Raw genomic sequence first — 27,130 nt, 5'->3', positions numbered from 1 at the left:
AATACAGTTGCCCCCTTGTTTTGCTTATATATATATATTTTTGGCAAAGAATATAACCACTTGTTTACAGAGAAAAGTTACAACCAGTAGAGCCACTGCTCCAGGTAATGGAATTCTTCTATTCAAAAGGGATGGCTTTCTAATATTAGAGAAAACTGATTCTACTGCAGGAGCTAAATTTGAGATTGTTTGCAGCCAACCATTTAACAATAATATCTTTTAGCAATGTAATAATAATTAAAAACACCAGAATTGTTTAAAAATATCTGCATCTTTAATATCATTATTCTAACATATTAATAAGTTAATTTTTTTCTAAATTATTGCAAAGATGATCTGGAATAATTAGAAAACATTTTTTAAAAAGATGCAGAAAATCATCTTTTTTCTCTTATAGAAAATGTTTCTAATAATCTTATGTACATGTTCCTAAATATAAACAACTCTGAAAATTGTAGGTTTAGTATAGATCTTACAGAATTAAAAACAATGGCAAAACCTTTTTTCAAATGACAATAAAACACTCATTTTTTTTTACTGAAAACAAATGCCTTATAAACTGTAGCAAATAGGGCCTCTTGAGAAATTAAATGTTTGTTAATTTGAGTAGTAACTTCTTGATATACAACATTCCCATAGATTATAATACAATGCAGTTCTTGGTTCATGTATATTATAATTCAGAGACATGTACTGTATAATATTTAGAAAGGATTATTTAAAATAAGTGGCTGCGGAATAAATGAAACCAAATGGAATACACATAAAACTAAAAAGATGTAAAATCATTCAAAATGACAGATACACAAAAAAATGGAATTAAAATATATTGTTGCATACTTTTTTTCTTTTAGGATGTTTTGGATCTTTCAAACTTTTTATTTCATCGCATTGTTTTCTTCTGTACATAGTGGTAAGTACATAGTGGTAAATATACAGAGTTTTGTCTTCAGAAGGAACATCAATATGCACTTATTTATAATTATGTCAGGGGACCCCAAGACCCAGGCCACTACTGGTCCATGGCCTGTTTGGAACTGGACCACATGAGAGGCTGGCCAGCACACATGTAGGCCAGTTCCCCTCTCCCCCCCTCTACCAGGCCACCAAACTGTAAAGGTTGGGGACCGCAGATATAAGTTACCATAAAGAATAGGATACTTCAAAGAACTGTATCTTAAATGTATACAGAGTTTTGTCTTCAGAAGGAATTTTCAGAAGTAGCATGATTTTCCATTAAATTTTTTTATGAAAAGGCATAAGGTTTTCTAACATGAAGCTCACTTCAGATGCATATATGGTAGATAGTTTCTATGTAGATAAATTACTGAGCGTGCAGACTAGTGGTTTCCAATGTGGGCCCATGCCCCACAGGGGGCCAATTTAATTTTTAATGAGGGCAATTTGAACCTTGTTTAAATCAAGTTAATGTCCTTTTAGGCTTCTTCCGCATGAGTAGATTCACTTTTTGAGTAAAGTAAGAATTTTATGTCACGGAGGGAGGGGGGGGGCATTCTGAATTCAGAGTCCTGCAAAGAACCAAATGGCCTTTGCCATGTCTCCCTATCACCTTTTCAATACCTCATTCCATTAGATTTTTTTTTAAGAAATAGAATGAGAGTTGAAGGATAATAAAAGACCTACCATAAAAAGGCATGATTGACTGATTTTAATCCTAAATTGTAGCATTCCACATTATTTTATTGATAATCTTACTCATAGATTGCAAAATCTTTCCCTCTATAGGGGAGAAAATTAACACTTGCTTATTATTTCATTCTTGGTTTGCCTTAAATTTATCTATAATATACTAGAAATAATAAGGGTACTGGCTACATACAAGACCGGACCAAGGACTGGGGCCAGAGGCATCTTTCATTAGCATTTCTATTTTATTCAAGTGAAAATATCCTTAGAGACAGGATCATTTTTTTATTTTTAATATATATTTTTATTGTTTTTACATTTAAAACAGTGCAACACCGTGAAGTCGAAGTGACCATACAATCACATTATATACAAATAGTTTATTCCAGTAACTGTTAGCCTACTTAATACATCATCTATCCTTCCATCCAATCACATTATTTACAGTTTGTTCCAGTCTTGTCACCTTGTCTTATACCAATAATAAAATCTGTTCTAGAATTCAAAATATTCCAATTCCCCTTTATTTTTTAGTTCAAGAGTGAGCATATCTGCTTCCACAAAGGCCAAAATTTTTCTAAGTATATCTAACTCTGATGGTGTATTTTCTTTTTTCCAATATTGCACATAAGTTATACGTGCCACAGTTAGTACATATATAATTAGGTAAAGGACATCTTTCTTATACTCCTCCGGTATTATGCCTAGGAGAAAATTTTCTGGTTTAAATAAAATCTCCCACCCTCTGTTCCAACCATGATTGTATCATTTTCCAGTAAAATTTTGCAAACAAGAAATTTTGTTTAATATAGGGGGAAGAGCTTTTAAAAAAGAAAGAATTGTTCTCACATTCTGAATTAGCATAGAATCCTGGCTTGGAATTTTGGGCCATGAATTGTGTTTCAAAACCTGGGTATGAATAACATATTAAGTCTTCAAATAACTTGAATTATTTCCATTTGAAAATATGGATAGTCTCTAAATCTGTCCATGCCCTTTGGTGACAGTTCTTGTATTACATACTGAATCACAAACTTGTTAACTACATTTTAGCTTACATGGTTTGTGATAAGGTTAGTTTATGGTTCTCTAAATTGTGGAAGCTCAAATGATTTGGTTTAAGCAAAACCATGGTTAAATTAACGTGGGGCAAACACATCCATAGCCAGCTTCCTTTAAGTCTACAGTTAAGCCAAGACACTCATCAATATTTTTATTGTATTTATTAACTAATCAAATTTATATGGCCACCCGTCTCACAGAAAGTGACTCTGGCTGACATACAACAATATGAGTTATAAGTAGAAAAGGTACTCTGTTTCCTTTCATGGACAAGATATTTAAATTTCTGCATAGCATTCTAGCATTCTTTCAGTGTTGTCTAAATTTAGATCTTCTGACTTTGCAGCACAGCTAAAACTCTGGCATCTTTTTTTTAAACCTCAGAATGTATGTCTGAGATATACAGAAACACATATATCGAAGGAGGAGACATATCTAGGATTTATACTCCAACAGCAGATTATTGTCAGATGGTATGCACTTATCACCCAAGATGTCTTGTGTTCTCCTATATACCAGGAAGCTGGGTAAAAACTACTGCAAGGTAATGCTAAGATTATTTGATGGATTATGTGTACATTCCTGCGGGCATGACAGTGGTGTGAAAAGGCCTTTCTAAGACAAAAGAGAAAATAAGGAAATGGAAGGTACTTCTAAATAAATTATGACAAGAAGAAGACAAGAGTGGGTGGCAATGGAAGTTACATCTTTTGAGTTGGGCGGTCATATAAATCCAGTAAGTAAGAAAACAAGTGAATGTAAGAAATATCTGTTATATGAATAATGTATCCCACTTCCAACTATCAGGTTTTCTTGCTTCCTGAAAGAAATTGATACTCAAGAATTGCCAAAGATTCACAGGGAAGGAATAATCTCTGGTCATTCTCGGAAGCAATGCACTCAAATTACTGGTAAGATCTAATTGTTTATGAGACTTTACAAAGCAATGAAAAGATCACATGGTGCTAAAAATGACCTTATAGCAAATCTAATAATTGGTCATTTATTTCAATATTCCTTGTACCAGAAAATTTGCTAAAGGTTTAGCTGGAAGCTTGAGTTGAAGCCTTTCCAGAACTTCAACAATTTTACTCAAAGTTCTGTAGGAGAAGGGGTTTCCTTCTTTAAAAAAGAATGGTTTTTCTTCCACATCTTTCTTCCTGTCTTTTTTCTAGCTTGCAGTAAAAAAGTGTATGAAGGACTGGATATGCAAGGGGAAAATTACAATATAACTACTGCTGACAATTATAATCACTGCCAACAGAGATGCACCAATGATAAGCTCTGCTACTTCTTTACATATACCTTAGAATCATTTCACAGTGCACCACTACGGTAAATAATAATAAATAATATTCAGGATTTGTGTCATTGGACTAAAGAAAGAGTACAGATAGCTTAATACTAAAGAAGTACTTTGATATGCAGGCAGTCCTTGACTTATGACCACAATTGAGCCAAAAAATTCTGTTGCTAAGCGAGACATTTATTAAGTGAATTTTGCCCCATTTCATATCTGACCATAGTTGTTAAGTGAATCATTGCAGTTGTTAAGTTAGTAAATGGTTGTTAAGTGAATCTGGTTTCCCCATTGACTTTGTTTGTCAGAAGATCACAAAAGCTTATGACCCCAGGACACTGCAACTGTCATAAATATGAGTCAGTTGCCAAGATCTGAAATTTGATCACATGACCATGGGAATGCTGTAATAATTGTAAGTTATTATGGTCATAAGTCACTTTCCAAAGCCATTGTAACTTCAAATGGTCACTGAATAAACTGTTATAAGTCAAGGACTACCTGTACTACCTGCTTGCGGGCATCAACACAATGTACACCCTAGGAAAATGAACTTGTGAAACCTGGATCTGAAGCATTCTTCATCAAGAAAGGCAGGGACATGCAAGGTTTTCTAGCTATCAAATGCAAACTGTGCCCCCATTTCAGTTGCATGTTCAGAACTGGAGTTGAGATTAAGTTCATAAAATGGCAGGTTCAGATGCACTTGTGATCCACTGCTCATTGGTTGCCCCTATGGTGCACCAAAAATCTTTCATTCTAGGATCCACGAGTTAATCAAATACTTAAATGTATCATATTATTGTTGAACACAATACTGGAATAAATGCAGGGTGATTATATGTAGGTCAGGGGACCCAACCCCTGGACCGTTACCCACTACTGGGCCTTGAACTGTTCAGAACCAGCCTGCAGAAATTGTGGGCAATTTTAGATGGTGCATTCCCAGTTACGCAAGCAGTGGGGAAGTACATGCACACTCCATTTACGCAAGCGGTAGGCGAGTATTCCCTCTTCTCACACAAATGGAGCTGTGTGCACATGCACACACTTGCCTGATGCTTGTGCAGGCAACCATCCCTTCCCACCATCAATGGTTCACAAAGCTGGAAAGATTGGAGAACTCTGATCTAGGTTATAATAGTTAAGTTGCTGAACTAGAAATTAGGAGACCATGAATTCTAGTTTTGCCCTTAGAATGGAAGCTAGCTGGATAGGTTTGAGCCAGTCAACCTTTCTCTGCCGTAAGAAGAAAATACAGCAAAACATTATGGAAATATTTCCAGGAATACTGTCCTGTAGTCACCAGAAGTTAGAATTAACTCAATGGACCGTAACAACTACATCTGGGTCAATAGTTCCCAACTTGGGGCCCACACCCCAAAGGGGGGGAAATTGATTTTTAGTGGGGGCAATTTGAATCTTTTTTTATTAAGCTAATGGCCTTTTAGGCTTCCTCCGCATGAGTAGAGTTCACTTTTTGAGTAAAGTAAGATTTATATGTGACGGAGGGGGGAGCAGGATTTCAGAGATGCTTAGGTGGGCCAAAAAAGCACTTGGGAACCACTGATTTAGGTTGAAAAAACTTGATTAAATATTCTGTGGCAGCAAAGAAACATAGAAACTTTATTTGTTGTCTTCTACTCGTCACCCCTATTTTTTCACTCCATCCCATTTTTTTTCTACCAGAATCTGCCGTTACAATATACATCTAGAATTTAAGTACTATTGCTTTAGGTAATTGTCTATGTATAGTTCTATATAGAAACTCTTTTAAACTCTTCTAATTGTCATACTTTGTTCTAAATTATAATATATAACTTATAAATTTTAACAATAGGTTATAGCATAGTACTTTCTAATGTGTAGCACCATGAAAGATTAAGAAAGACATTGGATATTGGAGTCATATTTTACCAAAAACTGTGGTTTAGCTTTAACCGCATTGATATAAGCCACAATGACTGTGGTTACCCATTGCACTGAGCTATAAATCACATGGCTAGAATTCACACAGACACTAAGCAAATTCAAGCAAATTGTGTGTCATATAATATGCAGGTCATGATATGCTTATAATAAAACACATGAGTCTTCAAGCTAAGCTTGAAATAATTGAGCTGAAGTTTGCATTAAATAGTATCTGTTTTCTTTTCTTATCCAGTAATAAATGCTACCTGAAATATAGCAACACAGGAACCCCAACTAATATAAAGCAGATTAGGGATGTTGTCTCTGGATTTTCATTGAAACCATGCCAACTTGCCCAAACAGGTAAGTTCCTTTATCTTAAAGAAAATAGTATGGATATTATCATAGCCTGTTTTAAGACATGGTATGTAAATATGTGTCATACCAGACACTTTTCCAATTTGGCATCCTCCAGATTGTTGGAACTGGCTGAACATTTTAGCAGTTGCAATTCCAGGATGTCTATGGGACCATATTGGGAACTTGCCTTATAGAGCGAGTTCCCAACCCTAAAAGGTCTATAGCAAGACCTCATAGGCCTGTGATGGCGAACCTATGGCACACGTGCCACAGGTGGCATGCAGAGCCATTTGTCAAGGCATGCAAAGTGTTGCCCTGTCAGCTAGCCAGCCCGCATGTGCTCGCTGGCTAGCTGAGTTCAGCCTTCTTTTTTGCCCTCCGGAGGCTTCAGGAGCTTCCCTGAAGCCTCCAGAACGCGGAAAACCAGCCCTACGGGCAAACTGGAAGTTCAGGAATGTACTTCTGGTTTGCTTGTAGGGCCAGTTTTAGCCCTCTGGAGTCTTCAGGGGCCTTCAGTAGGCTTCCCTGAAGGCTCTGGAGGGCAAAAAATGACTCTATGAGTAACTTATAGGGTCATTTTTTGCCCTCCAGAGCCTTCAGGGAAGCCTCCTGAAGATCCCTGAAGGCTCTGGAGGATGAAAAACAGCCCTACAGACAAACTGGTTTGCTTGTAGGGTTGTTCTTTGCTACCTGGAGGTTTCAGGGAAGCTCATGAAGCTTCTGGAGGGCCTACGAGGGGAGGAGGCTGTTTTCGCCCTTTCCAGCTCCTATAAAGCCTCTGGAGCCTGGGGAGGGTGAAAAAAGCACACCAAAAATGGGCGGCAGCACTGGTCATCAGCACACGCATGCTGGGGTTATGCACATAGCATTATGGATGTGGCATGCCTGTGCATGACCCCCTGCGCTCCCCCCGCTTTTGGCATGCGAGCCACAAAAGGTTCGCCATCACTGCTATAGGCAATTACAAGATAATTCTATAGAATTCCAATTGTCCTTGTTTCAAATTTTATTATGAATAATATTATAATCTATCTGGATGCATAATGTTCTTGGCATATTTAACCACATTCTTCTAAATTATTTTCATAATATAGGCTATGCAATCTAAGCTAATATTTACACTCAACATTTGAGTCAAGCAAAAATCATTCCTAACCCATCCTAATGCCTTTCCTTCAGTCCCTGTCTAACTCATATTTTCAAAGGCCATCTGTATGGCCCTATGCTTCTCCTCCATCAGACTGTCATCTAAGATAGATCTTCTGAGTGAAGATTGTACTAACCCACATGCCTCTTTTCTGGGAAGCAGGAGAGAAGGGATAGAGCATTTTATAAATGTCACCATTTTACATAGGTTATGCATTTATGGAGAGATTAATCCAGTAGAGAAACACTAGATTGTAGCTTTCCTAGTATGGCATCTCTTAGATATACTAGGACTGTACCTCTTCCAAAGTCTCCACACATCTGGGGACACCAAGCTGGAGTAGACTATTCTACGCATTCAAACATTTTCTGTCATGAATGTCATACATTCTGTCAGAATCTGAAATGTAGACTTTTTCTCTCTCAATCCATATGTTTTTTTGATAATATGATGACCACATGGACTACTATAACTTTGCCAATTTATTTTCTGTGCAGATTGTCAAATGGACCTTTTTCAACATTTTGAATTTTCTGGAATTACTGTTGCAAAGGTTTTGACCCCTGACAAATTTATATGTAGAACAGTTTGTACCTATCGTCCAAACTGCTTATTTTTTGCATTTTTCAGCAGTGAATGGGAAGTAAAAAGCCAAAGGTGAGTATAAGTTCGATAAACTGATGTCATAACAATTTTTAGAAGATTCAGTATTCATTCCATTACTTTCCATGGTTTTGAGACAGGAGATACCTTGAAGCAGGTATTTCTGCCCATCTGATCAACATTTGTCCACGTCACACAGATTTCTTTTTGCAGAAATTAGTATTGCAAAGCTGTCTGGCTCTCAACTTACATTATATATAGCTAAATATACAAGAAAAAAATTAAGATGTTCACCTGGGGAAAAAAACGAATATACCCATATATACACAAACACGTATGAAAATGAAAAAAAAGGAAAATTAAAGAAATCCGGGGAAAACAGCACCCATTTTGGTGGTGTCATAACAAAAAGTCTTCCTATAAAATTATATGAATATCAACAGGCTGGTAAGAGGACAGTTCTTTGAGGACATGAGGGCAGGGTAAGCTGAAGGAAAATAGATGGTTCCCCCTGTAGCCATGTCTTCAACTTTTTAGCAGCTTAAGTCAATTGCAACATCTGGAAAAAGTCATGAATTAATTTAATTTAATTTATTAGATTTATAGGCCGCCCAATCCCGGAGGACTCTGGGCGGCTTACACAGAACAAGAAAAGAAAAACAAACCAAAAATAAAAATAAAAAATGTAAAAAATTCTCCAACACGCATACGTTCAGATTGGGGCTGGACCCTACATAATAAGGTCAACAGCCCCAGGCCTGCCGGAACAGCCAGGTTTTAACAGCTTTTCTGAACGCCATGAGGGTGGGTGAGGTCCGGACCTCTGGGGGCAGCTGATTCCACAGGGTCGGAGCAGCCACAGAGAAGGCCCTTCTCCGAGGCCACGCCAGCTGACACTGTCCGGCTGACGGCGTCCTAAGGAGGCCCACCCTGTGGGATCTTATCGGCCGTTGGGAGGTATGTGGCAGTAGGCGGTCTCGCAAATACGCTGGTCCTGAGCCTTTAAAGGTAATGACCAACACCTTGAATTGTGTTCGGAGACCAATTGGCAGCCAGTGCAGCTCGCGGAGGATAGGTGTAATATGGGTGTATCTCGGTACACCCAATATGAACAGACTTCGACATTCACCCTAACCCATTAAGTGCAATTCCAGAACTTTGTTTAGAGGTACTGCATTCAGCGCCAAAACAGTTTACCTAAATAGGATTCAGTTCTGCTGGTTCATATTCAGTTAGGCCTGCAGGCACGTTATCTGCTGGTGACAGATTCATCCTTGCTAATAATAAGTATATAGGTAAAAGATACAGAACTTAAATACTGTGTTTATTATTCTGTTCTTAACAGGATTTCTCCTGAATCCAGTCCAAACCCTGACTTGTAGGATTAGGGGGGAAAAAGAATATAAAGAGACTCAGAGACATTAGTAATCTATGAAAAGTTGTGGAGAGATAAGAAAGGAATGGAAGAGAACATAGACTTAAACAGTAAAAAAAACCAAAAATGTAATAGCAGCCAAGTCAATTGGCAGGTTAACTCATAAATGGCATGTAAGCTTAGATGGAGAGAGATCTGGGAAGAAGCATTTTATATAACTCGATAAAACTCACTTTCATTGACTTATAATAGATGAGGCCAAAAAATGTCTATTACACTTTCCAAGGTTCTGTATTTATATCAAATTTCCATTAAAGACACCTCCCTGAAATCTGTGTAGTTGTTGTGGCCCGCCAGACATGGACAATGAGGAGGTTGGGGAGGAACGTGGCCCACCTCTCAACTCTGGGGAAGGCTCTGATAGAAGCTCTGCATCAGATGCAGAGATAGAGCCAGGGCCCTCTGACATTTCCCAGCCACTGGAGAGGCAGCTGCCTTTGGAGGCTGAGATAAGTGGGGAGGAAGAACAACTGGGGCCTATTCCAGATGTGCGTCTGCACAGAGCTGTTAGGAGAGGAGAACAACTGAGGACAAGGAGTCGACTTGAGAAGCAAGGCACACATGAATGCTGAATGGCCCCTCCCTGACTGGAGAATAAATAGAAAGAAAGGGGAGTGGTGGTTGTAGGAGACAACAGTTCAGATTTCTGAAAATTTGGCTCATTGTGTTTTGTGCCTCAGAGACTGCTTGCCAGAAAAATTTGTAGTTTTGTGGCTGGGAACTCAAGGCCTGGCAATTATCACAAGGAACTGATTAGGTCTCCTACTGAAGTTAACTCTTTGAAGGACTATTTCCTGGACTTTTCGGTGTGCGAATGCCATTAATTCACAGGAGATAAATAAAGAGGGGTTTTTTTGTGACCAGGAGTCTGTTTCTTATTTCTGCTAAGGCTGGGTCAGAATAGTAACAGTAACAGAGTTGGAAGGGACCTTGGAGGTCATATAGTCTAATCCCCTGCTCAACCAGGAGACCTGTACTAGGGATTCGAACCACCAAACTTCTGACTTTTCTGATCAACAAGCTCAGTGTCTTAGCCACTGAGCCACCTAGTCAGGCTGTTAGTAGTTTTTGCTTCCTTGTTCTTGTTCAGCTGTGTGGGACTTGAAACAGTCAAATATTAGCCATGATTATTTGGTGTTTTTGCTTTAGATATATCTGTCTGATGATGACTTCAAGAAGTCAAAAACCAGAGAAAATTACAGAAAGAGCAAATGTTATATCAGGATTCAGTCTCTTGAACTGCCGTAGAGCCGAACCTGGTAATGAAAATATGAGTCAAAATGCTCCTAATTAAAATAAAATTGCATGACTAGTTTTGACCTGTAATCTGTCTTTGACATATACTTTCACAATATTTCCAAAATGATTGCAGCATGCCATTCCCAGACCTATCCTGAATTAATCTTCCGTGGGACAGAACTGAATGTGGAATATGTCAATGGGCACATAGCTTGCCAGGAACTTTGTACAATGACCCTCCGTTGTCAATTTTTTACTTATGTTTTCCGTAAAATGCAGTGCAACCATCAAGGGTACGTGCTTTTGTTTCATTTACAAAATAATCATAATGTGATTTTTTTCCATGCTCCCATTTGGAAAAAAAAATAACTTTTAGAATGATATTGCTTCTTTTATTTCCTGTATAGCAAATGTAAATGCTACTTAAAAATGTCAGCCAATGGGTCCCCAGATAATATCGAGGCTGAGAATGAAACAGTTTCAGGCTATTCTTTAAGACTGTGCCAAACTAGCATAAGCCCTGGTGAGTATCCAATTCCTTCCTCTTCTGTTGCCTTTATAGGGTAGAACAGGAGATGTTCATTCACTTTGGTAAGACTTGTATCATCCCTAACACGATAATTTCCAGAAATGTTGGAGTAATATTTTCCCAGTCCTTTACTAGCATGTCCCTGAGCCCCGCAGTTGGGATTATGGGGAAATGCAATCCCCCAACTTGAAAAATTGTACTCAAGGATGGAAATTCTCATTTTATCAATGTTTCATAACTGTTTAATTTAAAATATTTAGTGACACCACAAGAGACTAAAGAAAATTATTCCCATCAAGCTACTACCAGTTCGGATGAACTGGTCCGAACCAGTAGGAACCCACCACTGGTTTAGTGTGGGGCTCTTGGGGAAGGAAATTTAATCAGAACAGTTGCCAAATCCATGTTTATTCAGAATTCCAGGATCAAGGAAAGTTACACAAATTGTGGATTCTATACATAGAAACTATATGTTCATTGTTGATATCTAAGATAATGTAGAGATGACAGCACCCAGCAGATTCTTCTGCAATAGATTCATGGCCATTAAGGCAGAATTCAACCTGTTTTTTTTAAACATTCTGTGTTGCCTGTTTATATGAATAGTATATGAAGGCATTTGTTAACTTCAGCTGACAATAAATCTCCAGTTTTTCTCAAGACCTGTTTTTTGTTCAGGTTTTAGCTGAAAATGAGAAGGAATAAATTGTGGAGGTCTTCTGCAAGATAGAGAGATCAGCTCTCTGTCTCATGATAAAACACATGCCATCTGCCTTCAGTGTCAATGACTTTGTCTTGCTCTTTTCTGCTGCACATTAGTGTGGCTGGATTTTGATTCTTTTCATTTATGCAGCATTTCAAAAAGGAAGAAAAATGCATTTAATCTTAAATATGCTAGCTTCTGGTTTCTTGATATTTTTTTCTACCTTTGTTAATGCCAGTATTTTATAAACTAGAATCTAGCTGTTCAAAATTCTTATTCCTGTTCCTAAACTTACAGCAAATAAATCTGAGCAAATAGTTATATCAGTAGGTCAAAGTACCTATTGATTGGCACATCACACTGCTATTTACTGGTAGGTTTTTGTTCCTCTTAATACATTTGACATGAAGCAACTTCTTTGAACTTGATTTAGGTTGAAACTTTTGAGGACTCGGGCTCCTAATCAATCTCAAATGTTAAGATAAATCTCTGATTTAGACTATTGACATATACTTTGAATTTGTGTGTGTGTGTGAGAGAGAGAGAGAGAAAGAGAGAGAGAAAGAGAGAGAGAGGGAGAGAGAGAGTGGGAGAGAGAGGGAGAGCTAGAGTTCTTGTTGATCTCTGAGCTTGGTTATTTGCTTGCAGACATTTCATTATATCACTAAATAACATGATTATAGTAGCACTGATGTTACTTAATTGGATAATGAAACATGTGCAAGCAAACAACCAAGCATCAAAAGTTCTATATATCCAGATATGGGTGCCTACCGGTTCGGACCAGTTCGGCTGAATAGTAGTAACTCAGCTGGTCATGCTCCTGAACTGGTTCTATTGCCGGCACTGTAGTCGCCACCATCTTGTTTTTTTATAGTACTGTGCATGTGCGCATAACATGTGCATGCCTGTAGCATGTCCCTGAGTGAACCAGAAGTAGCAGCAAGTGGAACCCACCCCTGTATATATCCTTTTCTGGAACACTGTTGATCATTAGAACTTGTATAGTTCCTAAAGCAAATGCACTCTATACAGTCCTCCAAATGAATTCCATGAATTCACTTCCTGGTAGAGGCTTTGAACCCCAATGAAAAGGATTGGACTCTTTGTGTCTGATACTTACTAATAAACTTGAGTAACCCATCAATGTAACTTTTAGTATCAATGTTTTTTTTCCCATTGTTAAAATGTTTTTATTTTTCATTTTTCATTTTCATACAGTCACATATATACTGTGCATAACCGGGGCCATACAACATTAAACAATAATCACAGCAGTTCTTCTTGTCAGCAATACCCCCAGAAATATAAATAAAATAAAACTCAAACTCAAACTCAAATAGAAACCCAATATACCTCTTCCGCTCTCCATACACCTCTTTCTTCTGCCCCCCTCCAACTTACTATCTTCCCTCCATCATTCCCCTCTACCCTACTTCCCCTCCCCCTCTACCACTCCTCTCTCCCAGTCCACTCCCTCCCTTCCTTCTCACCCTTCCTCCCATCCTCTCTCCCGCCCTCTCTACCCCTCTTTCTTCTATCCCACTCCTCCACCCCTTGGTGTATTTCTACTATATGTCAATGTATTCAGCTTGTCCTATTTTTATGGAGAAATTAAAGAGAAACAGTATACATGTGAAATCGCATTACGTTGAAATCTAACTCATAGTATATGTCCCCCCTCCCCTCCCCCTAACACCCCACCTCCCTCCCCCCCGACTTCCCAGAGCCCGTACATGGTATAGATTTTTAACAAACACAGTCTAAAATATATTGAGGCAAAAGAAATTAAAAAAAGAGGTTAATAACATCTCGACATTGATCTTAGCTTCTTCCTGTTACACTAACTTTGAACAGTTTAACTCATTCCTGATCCTAAGCGTAGACTATCTGGAATTTCTTAGTCCCGTATTTGTTTTGTATATAGTCAATCCATTTTTTCCAGTCTCATTTATATCTCTCATTTGAATGATCTTTAAGATATGCCGATATTTTAGCCATCTCGGCTAAGTTTGTAACTTTCAATGTCCATTCTTGAGTTGTAGGCAAGTCTTCCTTCTTCCAGTATTGCGCCACCAACAGTCTTGCTGCCATTATTAGGTGCAGAACCAAGTTAGTCTCTACCACTGTAAAGTCAGTACATATACCTAGTAAAAATAACTGAGGAGTAAACTTTATCCTTCTTTTAAAGATATTTTGCATAATCCACCATATTTTTATCCAAAATGCCTTAACCTTTTGACAGGTCCACCATATATGAAAATAGGTAGCATCGAGAGAACCACACCTCCAACATTTAGGCTGTACATTCGGATACATAGAAGCCAGCTTTTTAGGATCTAAATGCCATCTATAGAACATCTTATAAAAATTTTCTCTCAGGTTTTGAGCTTGTGTAAATTTCACATTTCTTACCCATATTCTTTCCCATGTATCCAACATTATTGGTTCTTCAATATTTTGAGCCCACTTTATCATACAATCTTTGACTAATTCTGTTTCCGAATCCATCTGTATTAGTACATTATATATCCTCTTTATATGCATTAAGCTTTGATCTCTTATTTGTTTAAACAAATTATCCTCAACTTGGATAAAACCAATTTTTTGATCTATTTTCCACCTGGCCTGTAATTGCCCATACTGGAACCATGTTTGAACTATCTTCTCCTCTTTTAATACCTCTAAAGATTTTAGTTGTAGAACCCCCCTTTCCAAAATGAGAAGCTGTCTGTAGGTAGTTCTATTCTGTTTTTGTGCTATATTCATATTTTCAATCGCATGTCTAGGAATTGCCCACATGGGTATCTTGTCATTTAATTTATATTGGTATTTTTTCCAGACCCGCAGTAAAGCATTTCTTAAAATATGACTTTTAAAATTCTTATCCAATTTTTTGTTGAATAACAGATAAGCATGCCAACCATATACCAGATCGTGTCCCTCGATATTCAGTATTCTATCATTAGTTAAATGAGTCCAATCACTAATTACAGATTAGTGCATCATAATATAGTTTTAGATTAGGTAATCTCAAGCCTCCTCTCTCGCGTACATCTTGCATTATTTTCATCTTTACCCTCGGCTTCTTTCCTGCCCATACAAATTTGTTGATACCCTTCTGCCATTCTAAAAGATTCGCATCTTTTTTAAGTATAGGTAACATTTGGAAGAGAAATAAAAATTTTGGTAGGATGTTCATTTTTACTGCCAGTATCCTACCCAACAAAGATAAGTGCAATTTCTCCCATTTTTTCATCTCTATCTGTATACTATGCCAAAGTGGTTCATAATTATGCTTGTATAATTTCACATTTGAGGTTAAAATATTAATCCCAAGATATTTGACTTTTTTGACTACCTCACATCCTAGCATCCCTCCTAGTTCTTCCTTTTGTTTAGTATTCATATTTATAGCTAATATTTTTGTTTTTCCTAAATTTATTTTAAAGCCAGACACTTGACCATATTGATTAATCGTATTCATTAAAACCATACTGGATTCCTGCGGTTGTTCCAATATTATGACCAAATCATCCACAAAAGCGCGGACTCTGTATTCTTGCTGCCTAATCTTGATCCCTTTTAGGCCATCCAAGCCCCGTATTTTATTCAACAATACTTCCAAAGTTATAATAAACAATAGTGGGGACAAAGGATAGCCCTGTCTTGTACCTTTTCCAATTTGAAAAGAGTCTGTTAAACTTCCATTAACTATGATTTGTGCTGTTTGCTGTTGGTATATTGCTTTAATTGACTGTAAAAAGCTATCTCCTGTCTGCATTTTTTGCAATATCTTCAACAGAAATTGCCAGTTAACTCGATCAAAGGCCTTCTCAGCATCCAAAAATATGAATGCAGCAGGAATTTGATTGTTCTTTCCCAAATATTCTAATGCATTAATAATTAATCTAACATTACTTTTCATCTGTCTCCCCTGTATAAAACCTGTTTGGTCAATGTGTATCAATTGTTGAATAACCAGCATTAACCTATTTGCTAGTATTTTAGTAAAATTTTTATAATCTACATTATGTAATGAGATAGGTCTATAATCTTTTGGTTGGGTAGTATCTTGATCTTTTTGGGGTATCAAAGATATAAACGTTGTCTTCCAAGATGGAGGCACCTTACCTTCCATTTGAATCTTATTAAATAATTCTCTAAGAGGTTCTACCATTTCTAACTGTAAATTTTTATAGTAAACTGCTGTCAAACCATCTGTACCTGGTGCTTTCCCTAACTTTAGTTGCTTAATTACCTTGCAAAATTTCCCCCGAGGTTATTGGTTGGTTCAATTTTTGCCTGTGCTCTTCTCTAACTGAGGGTATTTTCTCTTTATCTAAGTATTTGTCTATATCTACACCATTAATTTTATCCCCTTTATACAATTCTGTAAAAAATTCCCGAAATGCCTTTTGAATCTCCTCCTGTTGAAACACCTCCTTCCCTCTATAAATCAGTTTGGTTATATTTCGAGTTTTCCTTTTTTTCCTAATCTGATATACTAACCATCTGCCAGGTTTGTTTGCGTTACAGAAAGTATTGTGTTCTGCATATAATAAACTAGTGGCTACCTGGTCTTCCCGCCAGACAATCAAAAGCTTCTGAAAAAATCTGTTTCAAGTTCTCCTGTTTATCCTCACGCAACCCCCTTACTCTTAATGCCAGCTCCATCTGCCTGTACTGTATCATAATAATTTCTTTTTCAGCATTTTCAACTTTTTGTTGCACCACCTCAGTTTTGGATGTCAAATTGGTATTAGCTTCGTTAAGATCCTCTAGACTATCTTCGATTCCAGAAACATGTTCTGTCAGTACAGTTACAAGTCCCAGCATATCATCTTTCATTTTAGCAACCCTGGTATCAATTTTTTCATACAAGTCAGCCTTAAGTTCTTTTATCTCGTCTTTTATCTCCCCTTTTATTTCCTCTTTGAACTCTTTCAGTTTGTTTTCCACTTTGTTTGTCAGTTTGTTAGTCAGCTTGTTATGAGCTTCGCTCAGTTCTCTCAGAAAGAGTTCTGTCGTTAGTAACTCTTCAGTAGGGAGCATAGAGGGCGGTGGCTGTGACTTTGTACCAAGTATTGGCGATGTGCTTCTGGGGGCTGAGGAAGAGGGCGGTTTCAGATTAGGATTTGATTTTGATGCCATTCCAAACTTTATCTTCAAGCAATTAGGAAAACTCTACTGGCCCGCTATACAGTTGTGGAATGAGGTACTTTTTTTTTATAAACTTCGTAGGACTTTGCAGAAGGTTTGCAGAAGGTTTCAAAAAATAAGCATTGTAACGAAACAGTTCAGCATATTCACCTCTGTTTTGAATGTCTCTATATTAGCAAAGTTATCAATGTTAATGGAGTTCCAAATCAGTTTTTCCTTTTGTGTACCATCCAGTATGTTGGATTTGAATTCTTATGATCTCGTATCAAAAGCACTGAATGAAACCTGATGTGGTGATTAAAAGTTGTTTTAGTCTGTGTGCAGAAACCAGAGAAACGGTCAAGAGTTGTTGGAGGATCAAACTCTTCTGTTGGTGAATGGCCTTGGCATGTCAGTTTACACACAATACTCCCTGTTCAGACCCATCAGTGTGGTGGTTCAATCATCAGTGACCAATGGATTTTGACAGCTGCCCATTGCTTCGACATGTGAGTAAATTATGTTCACAGTAGAAACAGAGAAATCATGTAATATGATAGCTTTTGTTACTATCCAGAACTGATATATACAAGTATTGTCTATATATGATTTAAAGTATATGATTGAAACAATTGCATGAAATAATTATGTGGTGTACTATATCATGAAATGTATTGTTCCCATGTTTTATATCATGCAATTAGCTTCGCTGATTGGGCATCATATAAAATGAAAGTTCAAAATATCTGGGAGGTTCTCATAGCCCTTTCACAGATTCAAAATGATGGGAACCGCAGTCACACATTTGGACGGCATTTGGATTAAAAATGTGGATAAAATAATCCTTTGATCCAGGGGTGCCAAACTCGATTTATTGAAAGCTAGATCAGCATTGTGGCTATCCTCCAAAGGCATGAAAAACAGTCTTATTTCTACATATTTAATCTTAATTTTCCTTGTTTTTATTTTCCCTTTAGCTTTCCATTAACTGAACTTTGGCGTGTTTACAGTAGCATTTTGAGACAGTCTGAAATAACAAATGAAACTACTTTCTTCAAAATCCAAAAAATGATTGTTCATCCCAGATATGAATTTTCAGAGTCAGGATATGACATTGCTTTACTAAAGCTTGACAGACCTTTGAATTTCAGTGGTATGTATACATTTATTTACAAAACCTTTAATATTATCTTAGTATTTCATACATTGCAGTGTCCTAGTTTGTTTAATAATGGTCAGTTGAATATGCCATCATTGGAATCATTGTATTAAATCCAAGTCTAATAAATTACCATGAAAAATGAACCTAAATAAGATGATGTTCTCCAAGTCTAAATAAAGTGACTATATTATATGAAATATGGTCCAAGAAGGGGAAAAAAATCCAAGAAGAGACAGTTAATTTTATATAAGAATAAGAAAAGTGGAAACATCTTAAAAATAAGATGACAAAAAAGATTGAAAGAACAAAGCAAGAAGGTCAAATTTGTTTAGATAAGCCATAGTAAAAGTAAAGTTCCCCTGCACATGCGTGCTAGTCGTTCCTGACTCTAGGGGGCAGTGCTCATCTCCTTTTGAAAGCTGAAGAGCCAGCACTGTCCAAAGACTTTTTCATGGCCATGTAGCTGGCATGGCTAAATGCCAAAGGCTAATAGACCGCTGTTACCTTCCCATCAAAGGTGATCCCTATTTTTCTACTTGAATTTTTACATGCTTTCAACTGCTAGGTTAGCAGAAACTGGGACTAGTAATGGGAGTTCATTCCATTACACGGTACTAGGGATTTGAACCACTGAACTGCCGACTTTCTGATCGACAAGCTCAGCATCTTAGCTACTGAGCCACCATGTCCCCTTTAAGCCATAGTAATTGAAACTTAAAACACATTCCACAATGTAAGAAAATGTGAACCAAAATCAGGAAAACACAAGTAGCATTGGCACTCTAGTAGCATGCTAAGAAGATTTTGTTTCAGAAAAAGAGGCCTATCACACTGAGAACAAAAAGAAATTCAACAAACAACCTATCTTACAAATCAACTCAATTATAGCAGACAGAAAGGTGATCAATATGAAAGTGGCATTTTAAAAGAAACTGGGAACAGCTGGTCAGCTTAAAATTTACTTGGGCAAATTGGTAGAAAAGTAATTAGATTAAAAATAAACCTATGGCAAAATTAAGCAAAAATCAAAATGGTTTCTACAAGGATGACTTAAATTTGTAAAAAGGTCTTTGATAAAAGCTCTCGAAGAAGCTTAGCTTAACTAGATGAAAAACTGAAGCAATTTTAGGCAATCTTCTCAGACCAGTGAAGTGACAAGTGGAATCCTCAAGAGTTTGTACAAAGATGGGAGTTTTTCATCTTATTCATAAATGATCTTGATTTGAATACAGTACGATGACCAAGTACCCAAGATATTCAATGTGATAGTGTTTTGCAAGATTTACAAAAAAAGATTTCTTTAAATTGTATTAATTTAAAGTAATGCAGTTAGGGAAAATCTGCTACAATAACTTCAGAAGAACACTGAGTCTCTATACCGAACTAAAGATTTTGAGATCCATATTATAGATAGGCTCAGTGTATTCACTTTACAGCAGCAAAAAAGGGAAATTCCATTCAGGGTTCATTAGGAAAAGGACTGAAAATGAAGTAACTAACATTGTAATGTCCTAACACAGGGTCTCCCAATCTCTGAGTCATATTCCACTAGTGGGCTGTGAGCTGTTGACAACCGGGTTGTGAAAATGATGGGCAAGCGTGCATGTGTGCTCCATTTGCGTAAGTGACAGGCGTGTATGCACAGCATTCACACAACTGAAGCTGCGCGTGTGTATGTGTGCTTTCTGGATGTCGCGTATAACCATCCCCTCTCTCACCCTCCCCCCACCAATCTGCAAAGTCAGAAATTCTGTCCCAACATCAATCTATGGTATTCCTGCATCTTAAATACTGTGTACAGTTCTGAAAAGGGATGGAAAAAATGTACAAAAGGGAAATAAAAACAAGCTGTTCACACAGCTAGAAATGTTCAAACTCTATCTTCAGGAAGAAAAGCAGAAGATGATTAAGGCATATGGAATTCTGCACAGCATGGACAAAGTAGTTTGGGAAGGATTTTTCTCCATCTTTAAAAGTATTAGAACCAACCAAGTTGCATCCAATGAAAAACGTCATGGAGAACTATGTTTACAAATAATTCAAGATGAGAAACCTATCCAGCAAAATTTCCTGCTCCTAGTTTCTCCACAACAACACCCCTGTGAGGTGTGTTGGGTTGAGAGAGAGTGTGACTGGCCCAAAGTCACCCAGCTGGCTTTCATGGCTAAGGCAAGACTTGCACTCATGGTCTCTTACTTTCTATCTTGGTGCCTTAGCCATTAGACTCTGGACTGGGGAGTGCCTGTCTTCAAATACCAGTTCAGGGGTAACAATGGTAGCACAATGGTGACTCCAACTTTGAACTACAACTATCCTTTAGCATCTTTTTGGCTGTTGTGAGAAACAAAATACTGGGCTAAGTGGGTTAGGACTGAGTTACTGGGTTAGGAACAAAGCTGCTCCTCTATTCTTAAAGATGCCATTTATTTTTCAACCAAAGCTTTCAGCATTCTATTTATCTGATATTTAGCTTTACAGCAACCAGCATGCCTGCCCTCCCAGGAAAAAATTAATACGGAATACACTGAATGCTGGGTGACCGGATGGGGTTACACAAAAGAGAGAGGTACTGAACAATAACTTTAAGAAACACTGAATACTTTTCTTGACAGAATATGATGTGATGCTAGGTTGTTATTATTATTGCTACTTATGTGGGAACCCTAGGAAAGGGTTTCAATAATAAGTTGAATTATATAACTGAAAACCTTTCTAGATTTCATACTAGAGTAATGTACTTATTATCAAGGAGCAATACAAGTAAAGATGCCTTAAAATTGTCCCATGTTTCTGAGAACCATGTGACATGCACATCTGACAATATTATGCAGGAAGTCCTAATCTTAAAACTGTTCATTTAGTGACCATTTAAAGTTATGACAGCACTTAGAGCCATCATGTCCCAAAGTCAGGTGATCAAAATTGAGTTGCCTGCATTGTCTCTCACCATTTGCAACCTTAGTAAGGGTTCCTGACAAGCAAAGTCGATGGGGGAAGCCAAATTTGATTAATGAGGGCAGCAAAAAGTAACAAAATTGGGGATGATTCACTTAACAACATTGCCTAATAACAGACATTTTAGCCACATTTGTCAAGGACTGCCTATAGAAAGGATCTGCTATTTGCATTTGTATAGGATGGCTTGTCAATTTTCAAAGACTTTATCTTTTAAAAAATTGGTGTAATCAGGATCAGAATCAGCACAGTAATTCCTAACAATTAGTTGCAAAATGATATTCAGTGGATCTTGAACTAAACAGAAGAGAGAGAACATTTTAATTTTTTTCAGTCTACATAACATTTCTAGTTGTACTCTTTAGCAAAGTATTAGATGAGTTAGCCTGCTGATTCTCCCCATTAAAAGTAAGAATATTGAGGACAGAGCATTAATTTCTGGTGCTATGTAGTGAGGTTTTAGTTGTGTTATTTGTTAATCCTGGCTGTTCTTACCATCTCCTATGTTCTCCCTATCTGATATGATAGAATCTTTAAATGAAAATAAATAGATCTCATCTCAAAAGTAATAAAATTGTTTTTTAAAAATGGGAATGTAGACAAATGTTTTCTTATTTAACTAAAGGACATTATAAGGCCATGGAAAAATGAAGCCATCTCCTTAAATATCCATATAATCTTCTGTAGATTTAAGCCCACTGCAGTTTGCTTACAACCTTTCTTAGAAGACCACCTTCCTTTAGTAATCTCATATAATTTAACATTGTAGCCCACAGAATTAGAATATCTGTGGGCTACAATGTTAAGTTATATATCATTTTAGTAGCACAAATTATGATAATCTGTTTACCATTTGGGCTACCTCCTCCAACTCCTGTGGCATGTAAGTGATGGCATTATTTACATAGTTTAACTTGTCCAGGTAAGATGTAAGGAAGGAGGCAAATAATATTTTCAATGCATAGACTATTTTACTTGATGCTTTCAATTTTTCAAAAACAGTGTTACAGTTGGGATTGTCAGTAATCATTTCTCAGCCCTGTATTTTCAGCTGAAATGCCCTGGGGGATTGATGCTTCTTCTGACTTCCTATCACTCAGATTTTTGAAGGGAAAATGAAAAGCTGTTCTGGTTTATCAGACAGAAGAAATTGAGACAGACAAAATTGGATGTCTGCCATATGGAGTGTGTCTATAGCAGGCCAGCACTTTGAAGCTATTATAAGAACGAACTTTGATAATTCACTTGATCTTTGGCCAAGATTGTCTTGTCAGTTTTCAGCTGCTTTGCTATCTTTGATGTATTTATTACTTCTAGAGCATATTCTATATCCCTTATTTCCTTCTATTATAGATACCAAATCAAGAAGAAAAGTTTGAATGACTTTAAGTTTGAATGACTTATGCAGCTTCCATTGTCCCACAAACAAAAATAATAATGGAAGCTGATCATAATCTTCTGTCCCTTAAACTTATAGTTGATCAAATGCATCAACTGAGATGTTAATTGAAGTGAATAAGCACAATACAAAATAAATCAGGGGATTGCAAGAGAAAATGTCAGTGAAATTGTGCCATTGCCTACACAGCGCTATCTTGAAAAAAAAAACCTTCTATGAATTGTTAAGTAATGGCTAAAGAACAAACAAGTTTCATGATTATGTTTGATTCTGGTTTGAACTAAATCCTCGTTTAAACTTACACTGTTTCCTGAACTGAAATGTTTTGGACAATTCTGGTTAGTTTAATGAAGAAATAGATACTTACGATTTTCTTATGAATGCAACAGTGGAAGAGAAGGGAATGTGGATGTTTCTGGCTAGAACAGTTAATTTGAAACTATAATTTAGCATTGTACCTGAAAACAACCAACAAGCAGGACCATTCAGTAAATTGGACTGCCATTTTATCACCCCTTTATTCATGAAGCTTTTTAACAATCACATTGGGCTTGCTCAAAATTAGCTTTGTCAGCCAAAGGCCCTTGCTAAGATAAAAAGGCAGGTAACAAGTTGAACTTAGATAAACCATGGGGATGACATAATGGAAGTGGAAGTTAGGTGGCATGAGGATATGCTCAATAACTAAATAAAGTGACTTCCAGTGTTATGCAGACATCCTCATAGTACATATTTGCACAGGTATTATATTTTTTCTGAAGTCTACAGATAAGCGGTTTCTATCTTTCTGAGACATTTTGTATGTTGCTCTGTTAGATCCAAATGCAGCAAAAGAAACTCCTGTAACATTTTTTTTTCCAACCAGGAATATAACTTTACTGATAGTTCCATATAGGTACAGAAGAAGCAAAACTGGTTCTGAAGTTTTGGTGTGAAAGATAGAATACTTAAAAAAAAACATTTTTCTTCCCCAGGCTACTCATTGTCCACCAATCCCGTTCAATCATAATGTTTTGGGAAACAGTTTGCACTGCTCTAAGATTCCTATCAGGTGACCTTGAAGTATCGGAACTTTCTCAGGCTGCAAACGGCTCACATAAATTCCTTACTTCCCTCCCAACTCCTCATACATTCCAATCATCCCCCATTTCCCCTCTCTTAGTCTCTGTTGTCAGGTTGCAAGTAGCAGTGTGTTACAAGTCAGCCTTGACATTTAGTCAAGTGTGGCAGTGGAGTGAAAGACATGATAGCTAGGGAGGGAAATATGGTTTCCCCCCCTTTTGTTTGTTGCCCTAAGCAGATGTTTATTTGACTTCATAGTTAATTCAGGGCTGGGATGATGTCCAGGAGACTCTAATTGATTCTTAGGTCACATTCACATACAGTTGGTGATGCCTGAAGCTTGCATTATTCTTGACCTTTCAATGCACTAGCAACCTTCTCTCCATTTCTCTCCTTTGTAATTTTAGGCTCAATTGAAGATACGCTACAAAAAGTCAAACTTCCCATGATACCAAATTCAGAATGTCAGTCTCAATATCCAGAGCACAGAATAATTGATAAGATGTTGTGCGCTGGCTACTCAGGAGGAGGCAAAGATGCTTGCCAGGTAAATTAATAGTATCTTGTATTTCATTTGGACTCTTTGTAATATCACCCTCTCCGAGAGATCTGAAAAACCTGAGTTTGATGCAGACAACATGACTTTAATTAAAAACTGCATGGTATTTCCTTCCAACGCTATTAAACCCAAGATTCCCTGAGAATAAATACCGTATATACTCGAGTATAGGCCGACCCGAATATAAGCCGAGGCACCTAATTTTACCACAAAAAACTGGAAAAGTTATTGACTCGAGTATAAGCCTAGGGTGGGAAATGCAGCAGCTACCGATAAATTTCAAAAATAAAAATAGATACCAATAATGCCATTGCCCATTGAATAACATATACAGCCTGCCTGTGCCCATTAAATATACAGTAGCCATTGTAAAAATTTGCTCTGCATAACAAATTATTATCACACAATACCGGTGTATTCAATGAAATACTTCACTCACCTCATGATGCTGATGTCCTGCTGTGATGATGATGTCCCGCCTCCTATGACACACGGCACAGTCCTATCATTGGATCACTGTACCAGAGGAGGTGGGACATCGCTATGTGGCTGCTTGCCATAACAAGGAGGAGGTGGGACATCGTTGCAGAGTGGCAGGAGGGGGAGGAAGGGGAATCGTAAGATAGCCCTGCATTACATTGGAACGTGAGGAGGGGGAATGGTGCGGTGCACGCTGCGCAGCAAACTGACACAGAGGGAGGGGAAACTCAGGGGCGCTGGGCCATTCACGAGCGTCACCCAGCGGCATGGCCCCGCCCCTTTTTCTCCTCCATTTTGGGCAAATTTTTCACTGACTCGAGTATAAGCCGAGGCGGCTTTTTTCAGCTCAAAAAGTGGGCTGAAAAACTAGGCTTATACTTGAGTATATACAGTAAGAGGTTATTGATGGGTTTGGTTGGTTTATAAAAGAACCTGTTTTTTTATTTTTACTTTTCAAGTAGCGATATAAATATTAAATTATACAAAATGCTCATCATATAACATGCAGATGACCTTTTGATGTTGCTGCTAATAAAAGTATATAGTGCCCATTCCTGTTTTATACCTTTTTTTAAAGGTGTAAAACACAACTTCTACTGATATCATTTCTTTTTTTGCTTTTGTCCTTTTAAGCCCTGTAATTATGTTCCATTGACATTTGTCAAGTGATAGATAAAAGGGCGGGGGGGGGGGGAACCCTGCTACCAGATGGACAGTGGTCCTACTTAATAATTTGGGGGAGGTGAAAATTGCAATGGAAATCAATTGGTGGGACAAGTGGATGCATGGAAGTGGAATTAGTGCTGGAAAATTTGTGTAAAAATTTCCAGGTTAAATTGTACCTGGAAAAATAAAGAGGCAGTTTGGTCTAGAGGCTAGAAACCAGGATAATGTGAGTTCTAATCCCACTTTAGGCAAGAAAGCTGCATGACTTTGTGCCATTTATTCTGTCTCAGTGCAATGCACATCACAGTGTTGTTGTGAGGAAAACAGGAAGAGTAAAGTGCATTAGGTATGTTTGCCATCTTGAGTTATTTATAAAAATAATAAAAGATGGGATAAATAAATAAAGTATCAGGCAATCTCTATCTCCAGATGAGAACAAGTACACACACCACTCAATACAGGCAATAAAAACAATAGCTTGAGTTTACCCCAAAAATAAGACCTATCCCAAAAATAAGCGCTAGCACGTTTTACGTGTGCACCTAATATAAGCTCTATCCTCCCAAATAAACCCTACTTAACAGTTGGCCGTCCACGCATCCCGTCTGGTTGCTCATGGTGCTGCAGCCATGAAGCGAGGCAGGGTGGTGGTGGAGCTGTCCCACATGCCTCACACCAGGTTACTTCAGGGCCCCCACAGCCAGGCCATTCCCAACTTACACTTGCCTCAGAGCAGCAGCTTCAGCAGGCCATTTGAAGTCATGTGCAGTAGGAATCCATGTGGCTGCCAATCCACTTCTTCTGCTTGCTTGCAGCTGCAACAGAGTAGGAGACCGAGCAGTATGCCAGTACTGCGGCCATGAGGTGAGGCAGGTGTTGGGGGCCTGAGGTAAGCTGGTGTGGGGCACATGGGGCAACTACACCCGCTGCCTCATATCAGCAGTACTGGTGTGTTCTCCTGCCCCATCATAAGCAAGCAGAAAAAGTGGGCTTCCTGTACATGGGAAAAATGTTTATTTTGGGGCCCACTGAGAACAGGTTAGGATAAGAATTGACACCTGAAGAACAAGTTCCTAAAACTGTTTTTTTCTCTCTCTACTCACTCTTTTGTCTTTTGTTATTTTGTTTGTGTGTCTTGTTTTAAGCTGGAACTCACTGGTATAGTTGGAATATTGATCCCCTTTGCATTTGTGAAAGCCTTTTTGGTTAAGGAATATACTTTTGAATAATAATGATTTATTTTAAGAATTTGTTTGGGTTTTTATTTACCTGGGTATCTTTTTTCACCAATCTTCTCTTATTAAGCTTATGTGGATTTTTCTTTCTTTGCAGGGAGACTCAGGGGGTCCCTTTTCATGTAAATTTGAGAACAGATGGTATATGGTTGGCATCACCAGTTGGGGTGAAGGATGCGCTCGTCCAGGACAACCAGGTGTTTACACCAATGTAGCTAAGTTTGTAGACTGGATTCTGGAACAAACTTTAGAAGATTAAAACAGGGTTAAATTAATCCTGCGTGCTACTACTTTCATGTGGGTTTGTTCAAATGCCCATTTTATCCTGTTTCTGCATCATTTTAAAATTTTAGGAAAAACTGCACGAAAATCATATTTAAATGTGTAATTTTAAAATTACCTTTATCCGACCATTTCATACCATAGAAATTAAGATGAATTTGAGATTCTATTTCAGTTTTTATTTCTGAGTGTATGGAATAAGTTAATTCACAGTGGAGTTTACAAAGATGGTTTAAAAAAAGGGTTGTGGTT

At 37.6% G+C, this 27,130-nt stretch overlaps 1 protein-coding gene across 1 annotated transcript; it reads left to right on the top strand.

Moving 5' to 3' along the window:
- KLKB1 (kallikrein B1) lies at positions 1-27,130 on the top strand. Its single transcript, XM_014057620.2, has 15 exons — positions 1-104; positions 855-913; positions 3,094-3,253; positions 3,517-3,620; positions 3,885-4,044; positions 6,174-6,283; positions 7,925-8,084; positions 10,615-10,724; positions 10,838-10,997; positions 11,112-11,227; positions 17,413-17,587; positions 18,056-18,231; positions 20,711-20,806; positions 24,064-24,203; positions 26,694-27,130. Exons 2-15 carry the CDS (start codon positions 856-858, stop codon positions 26,853-26,855), a joined length of 1,887 nt encoding a protein of 628 aa, XP_013913095.2. The 5' UTR covers positions 1-104; position 855; the 3' UTR covers positions 26,856-27,130.

This window comes from Thamnophis sirtalis, unplaced genomic scaffold (genome assembly GCF_051295495.1).
Source record: "Thamnophis sirtalis isolate CommonGarterSnake01/CBP01778 unplaced genomic scaffold, rThaSir2_p1.2 scaffold_10, whole genome shotgun sequence".
Taxonomy (NCBI): Eukaryota; Metazoa; Chordata; class Lepidosauria; order Squamata; family Natricidae; genus Thamnophis; species Thamnophis sirtalis.
Note: the sequence above shows the minus strand (reverse complement) of the source record. Positions and strands in the feature narration are given on the sequence as shown.

Bases quoted from the DNA above. Each gene is read 5' to 3' on its own strand.
- KLKB1 (XM_014057620.2), top strand. From the start codon at position 856: ATGTTTTGGATCTTTCAAACTTTTTATTTCATCGCATTGTTTTCTTCT. The intron at 4,045-6,173 runs GTAAATAATAAT...TTTCTTATCCAG, and splicing joins TTTCACAGTGCACCACTACG to TAATAAATGCTACCTGAAAT. The intron at 10,998-11,111 runs GTACGTGCTTTT...TTTCCTGTATAG, and splicing joins ATGCAGTGCAACCATCAAGG to CAAATGTAAATGCTACTTAA.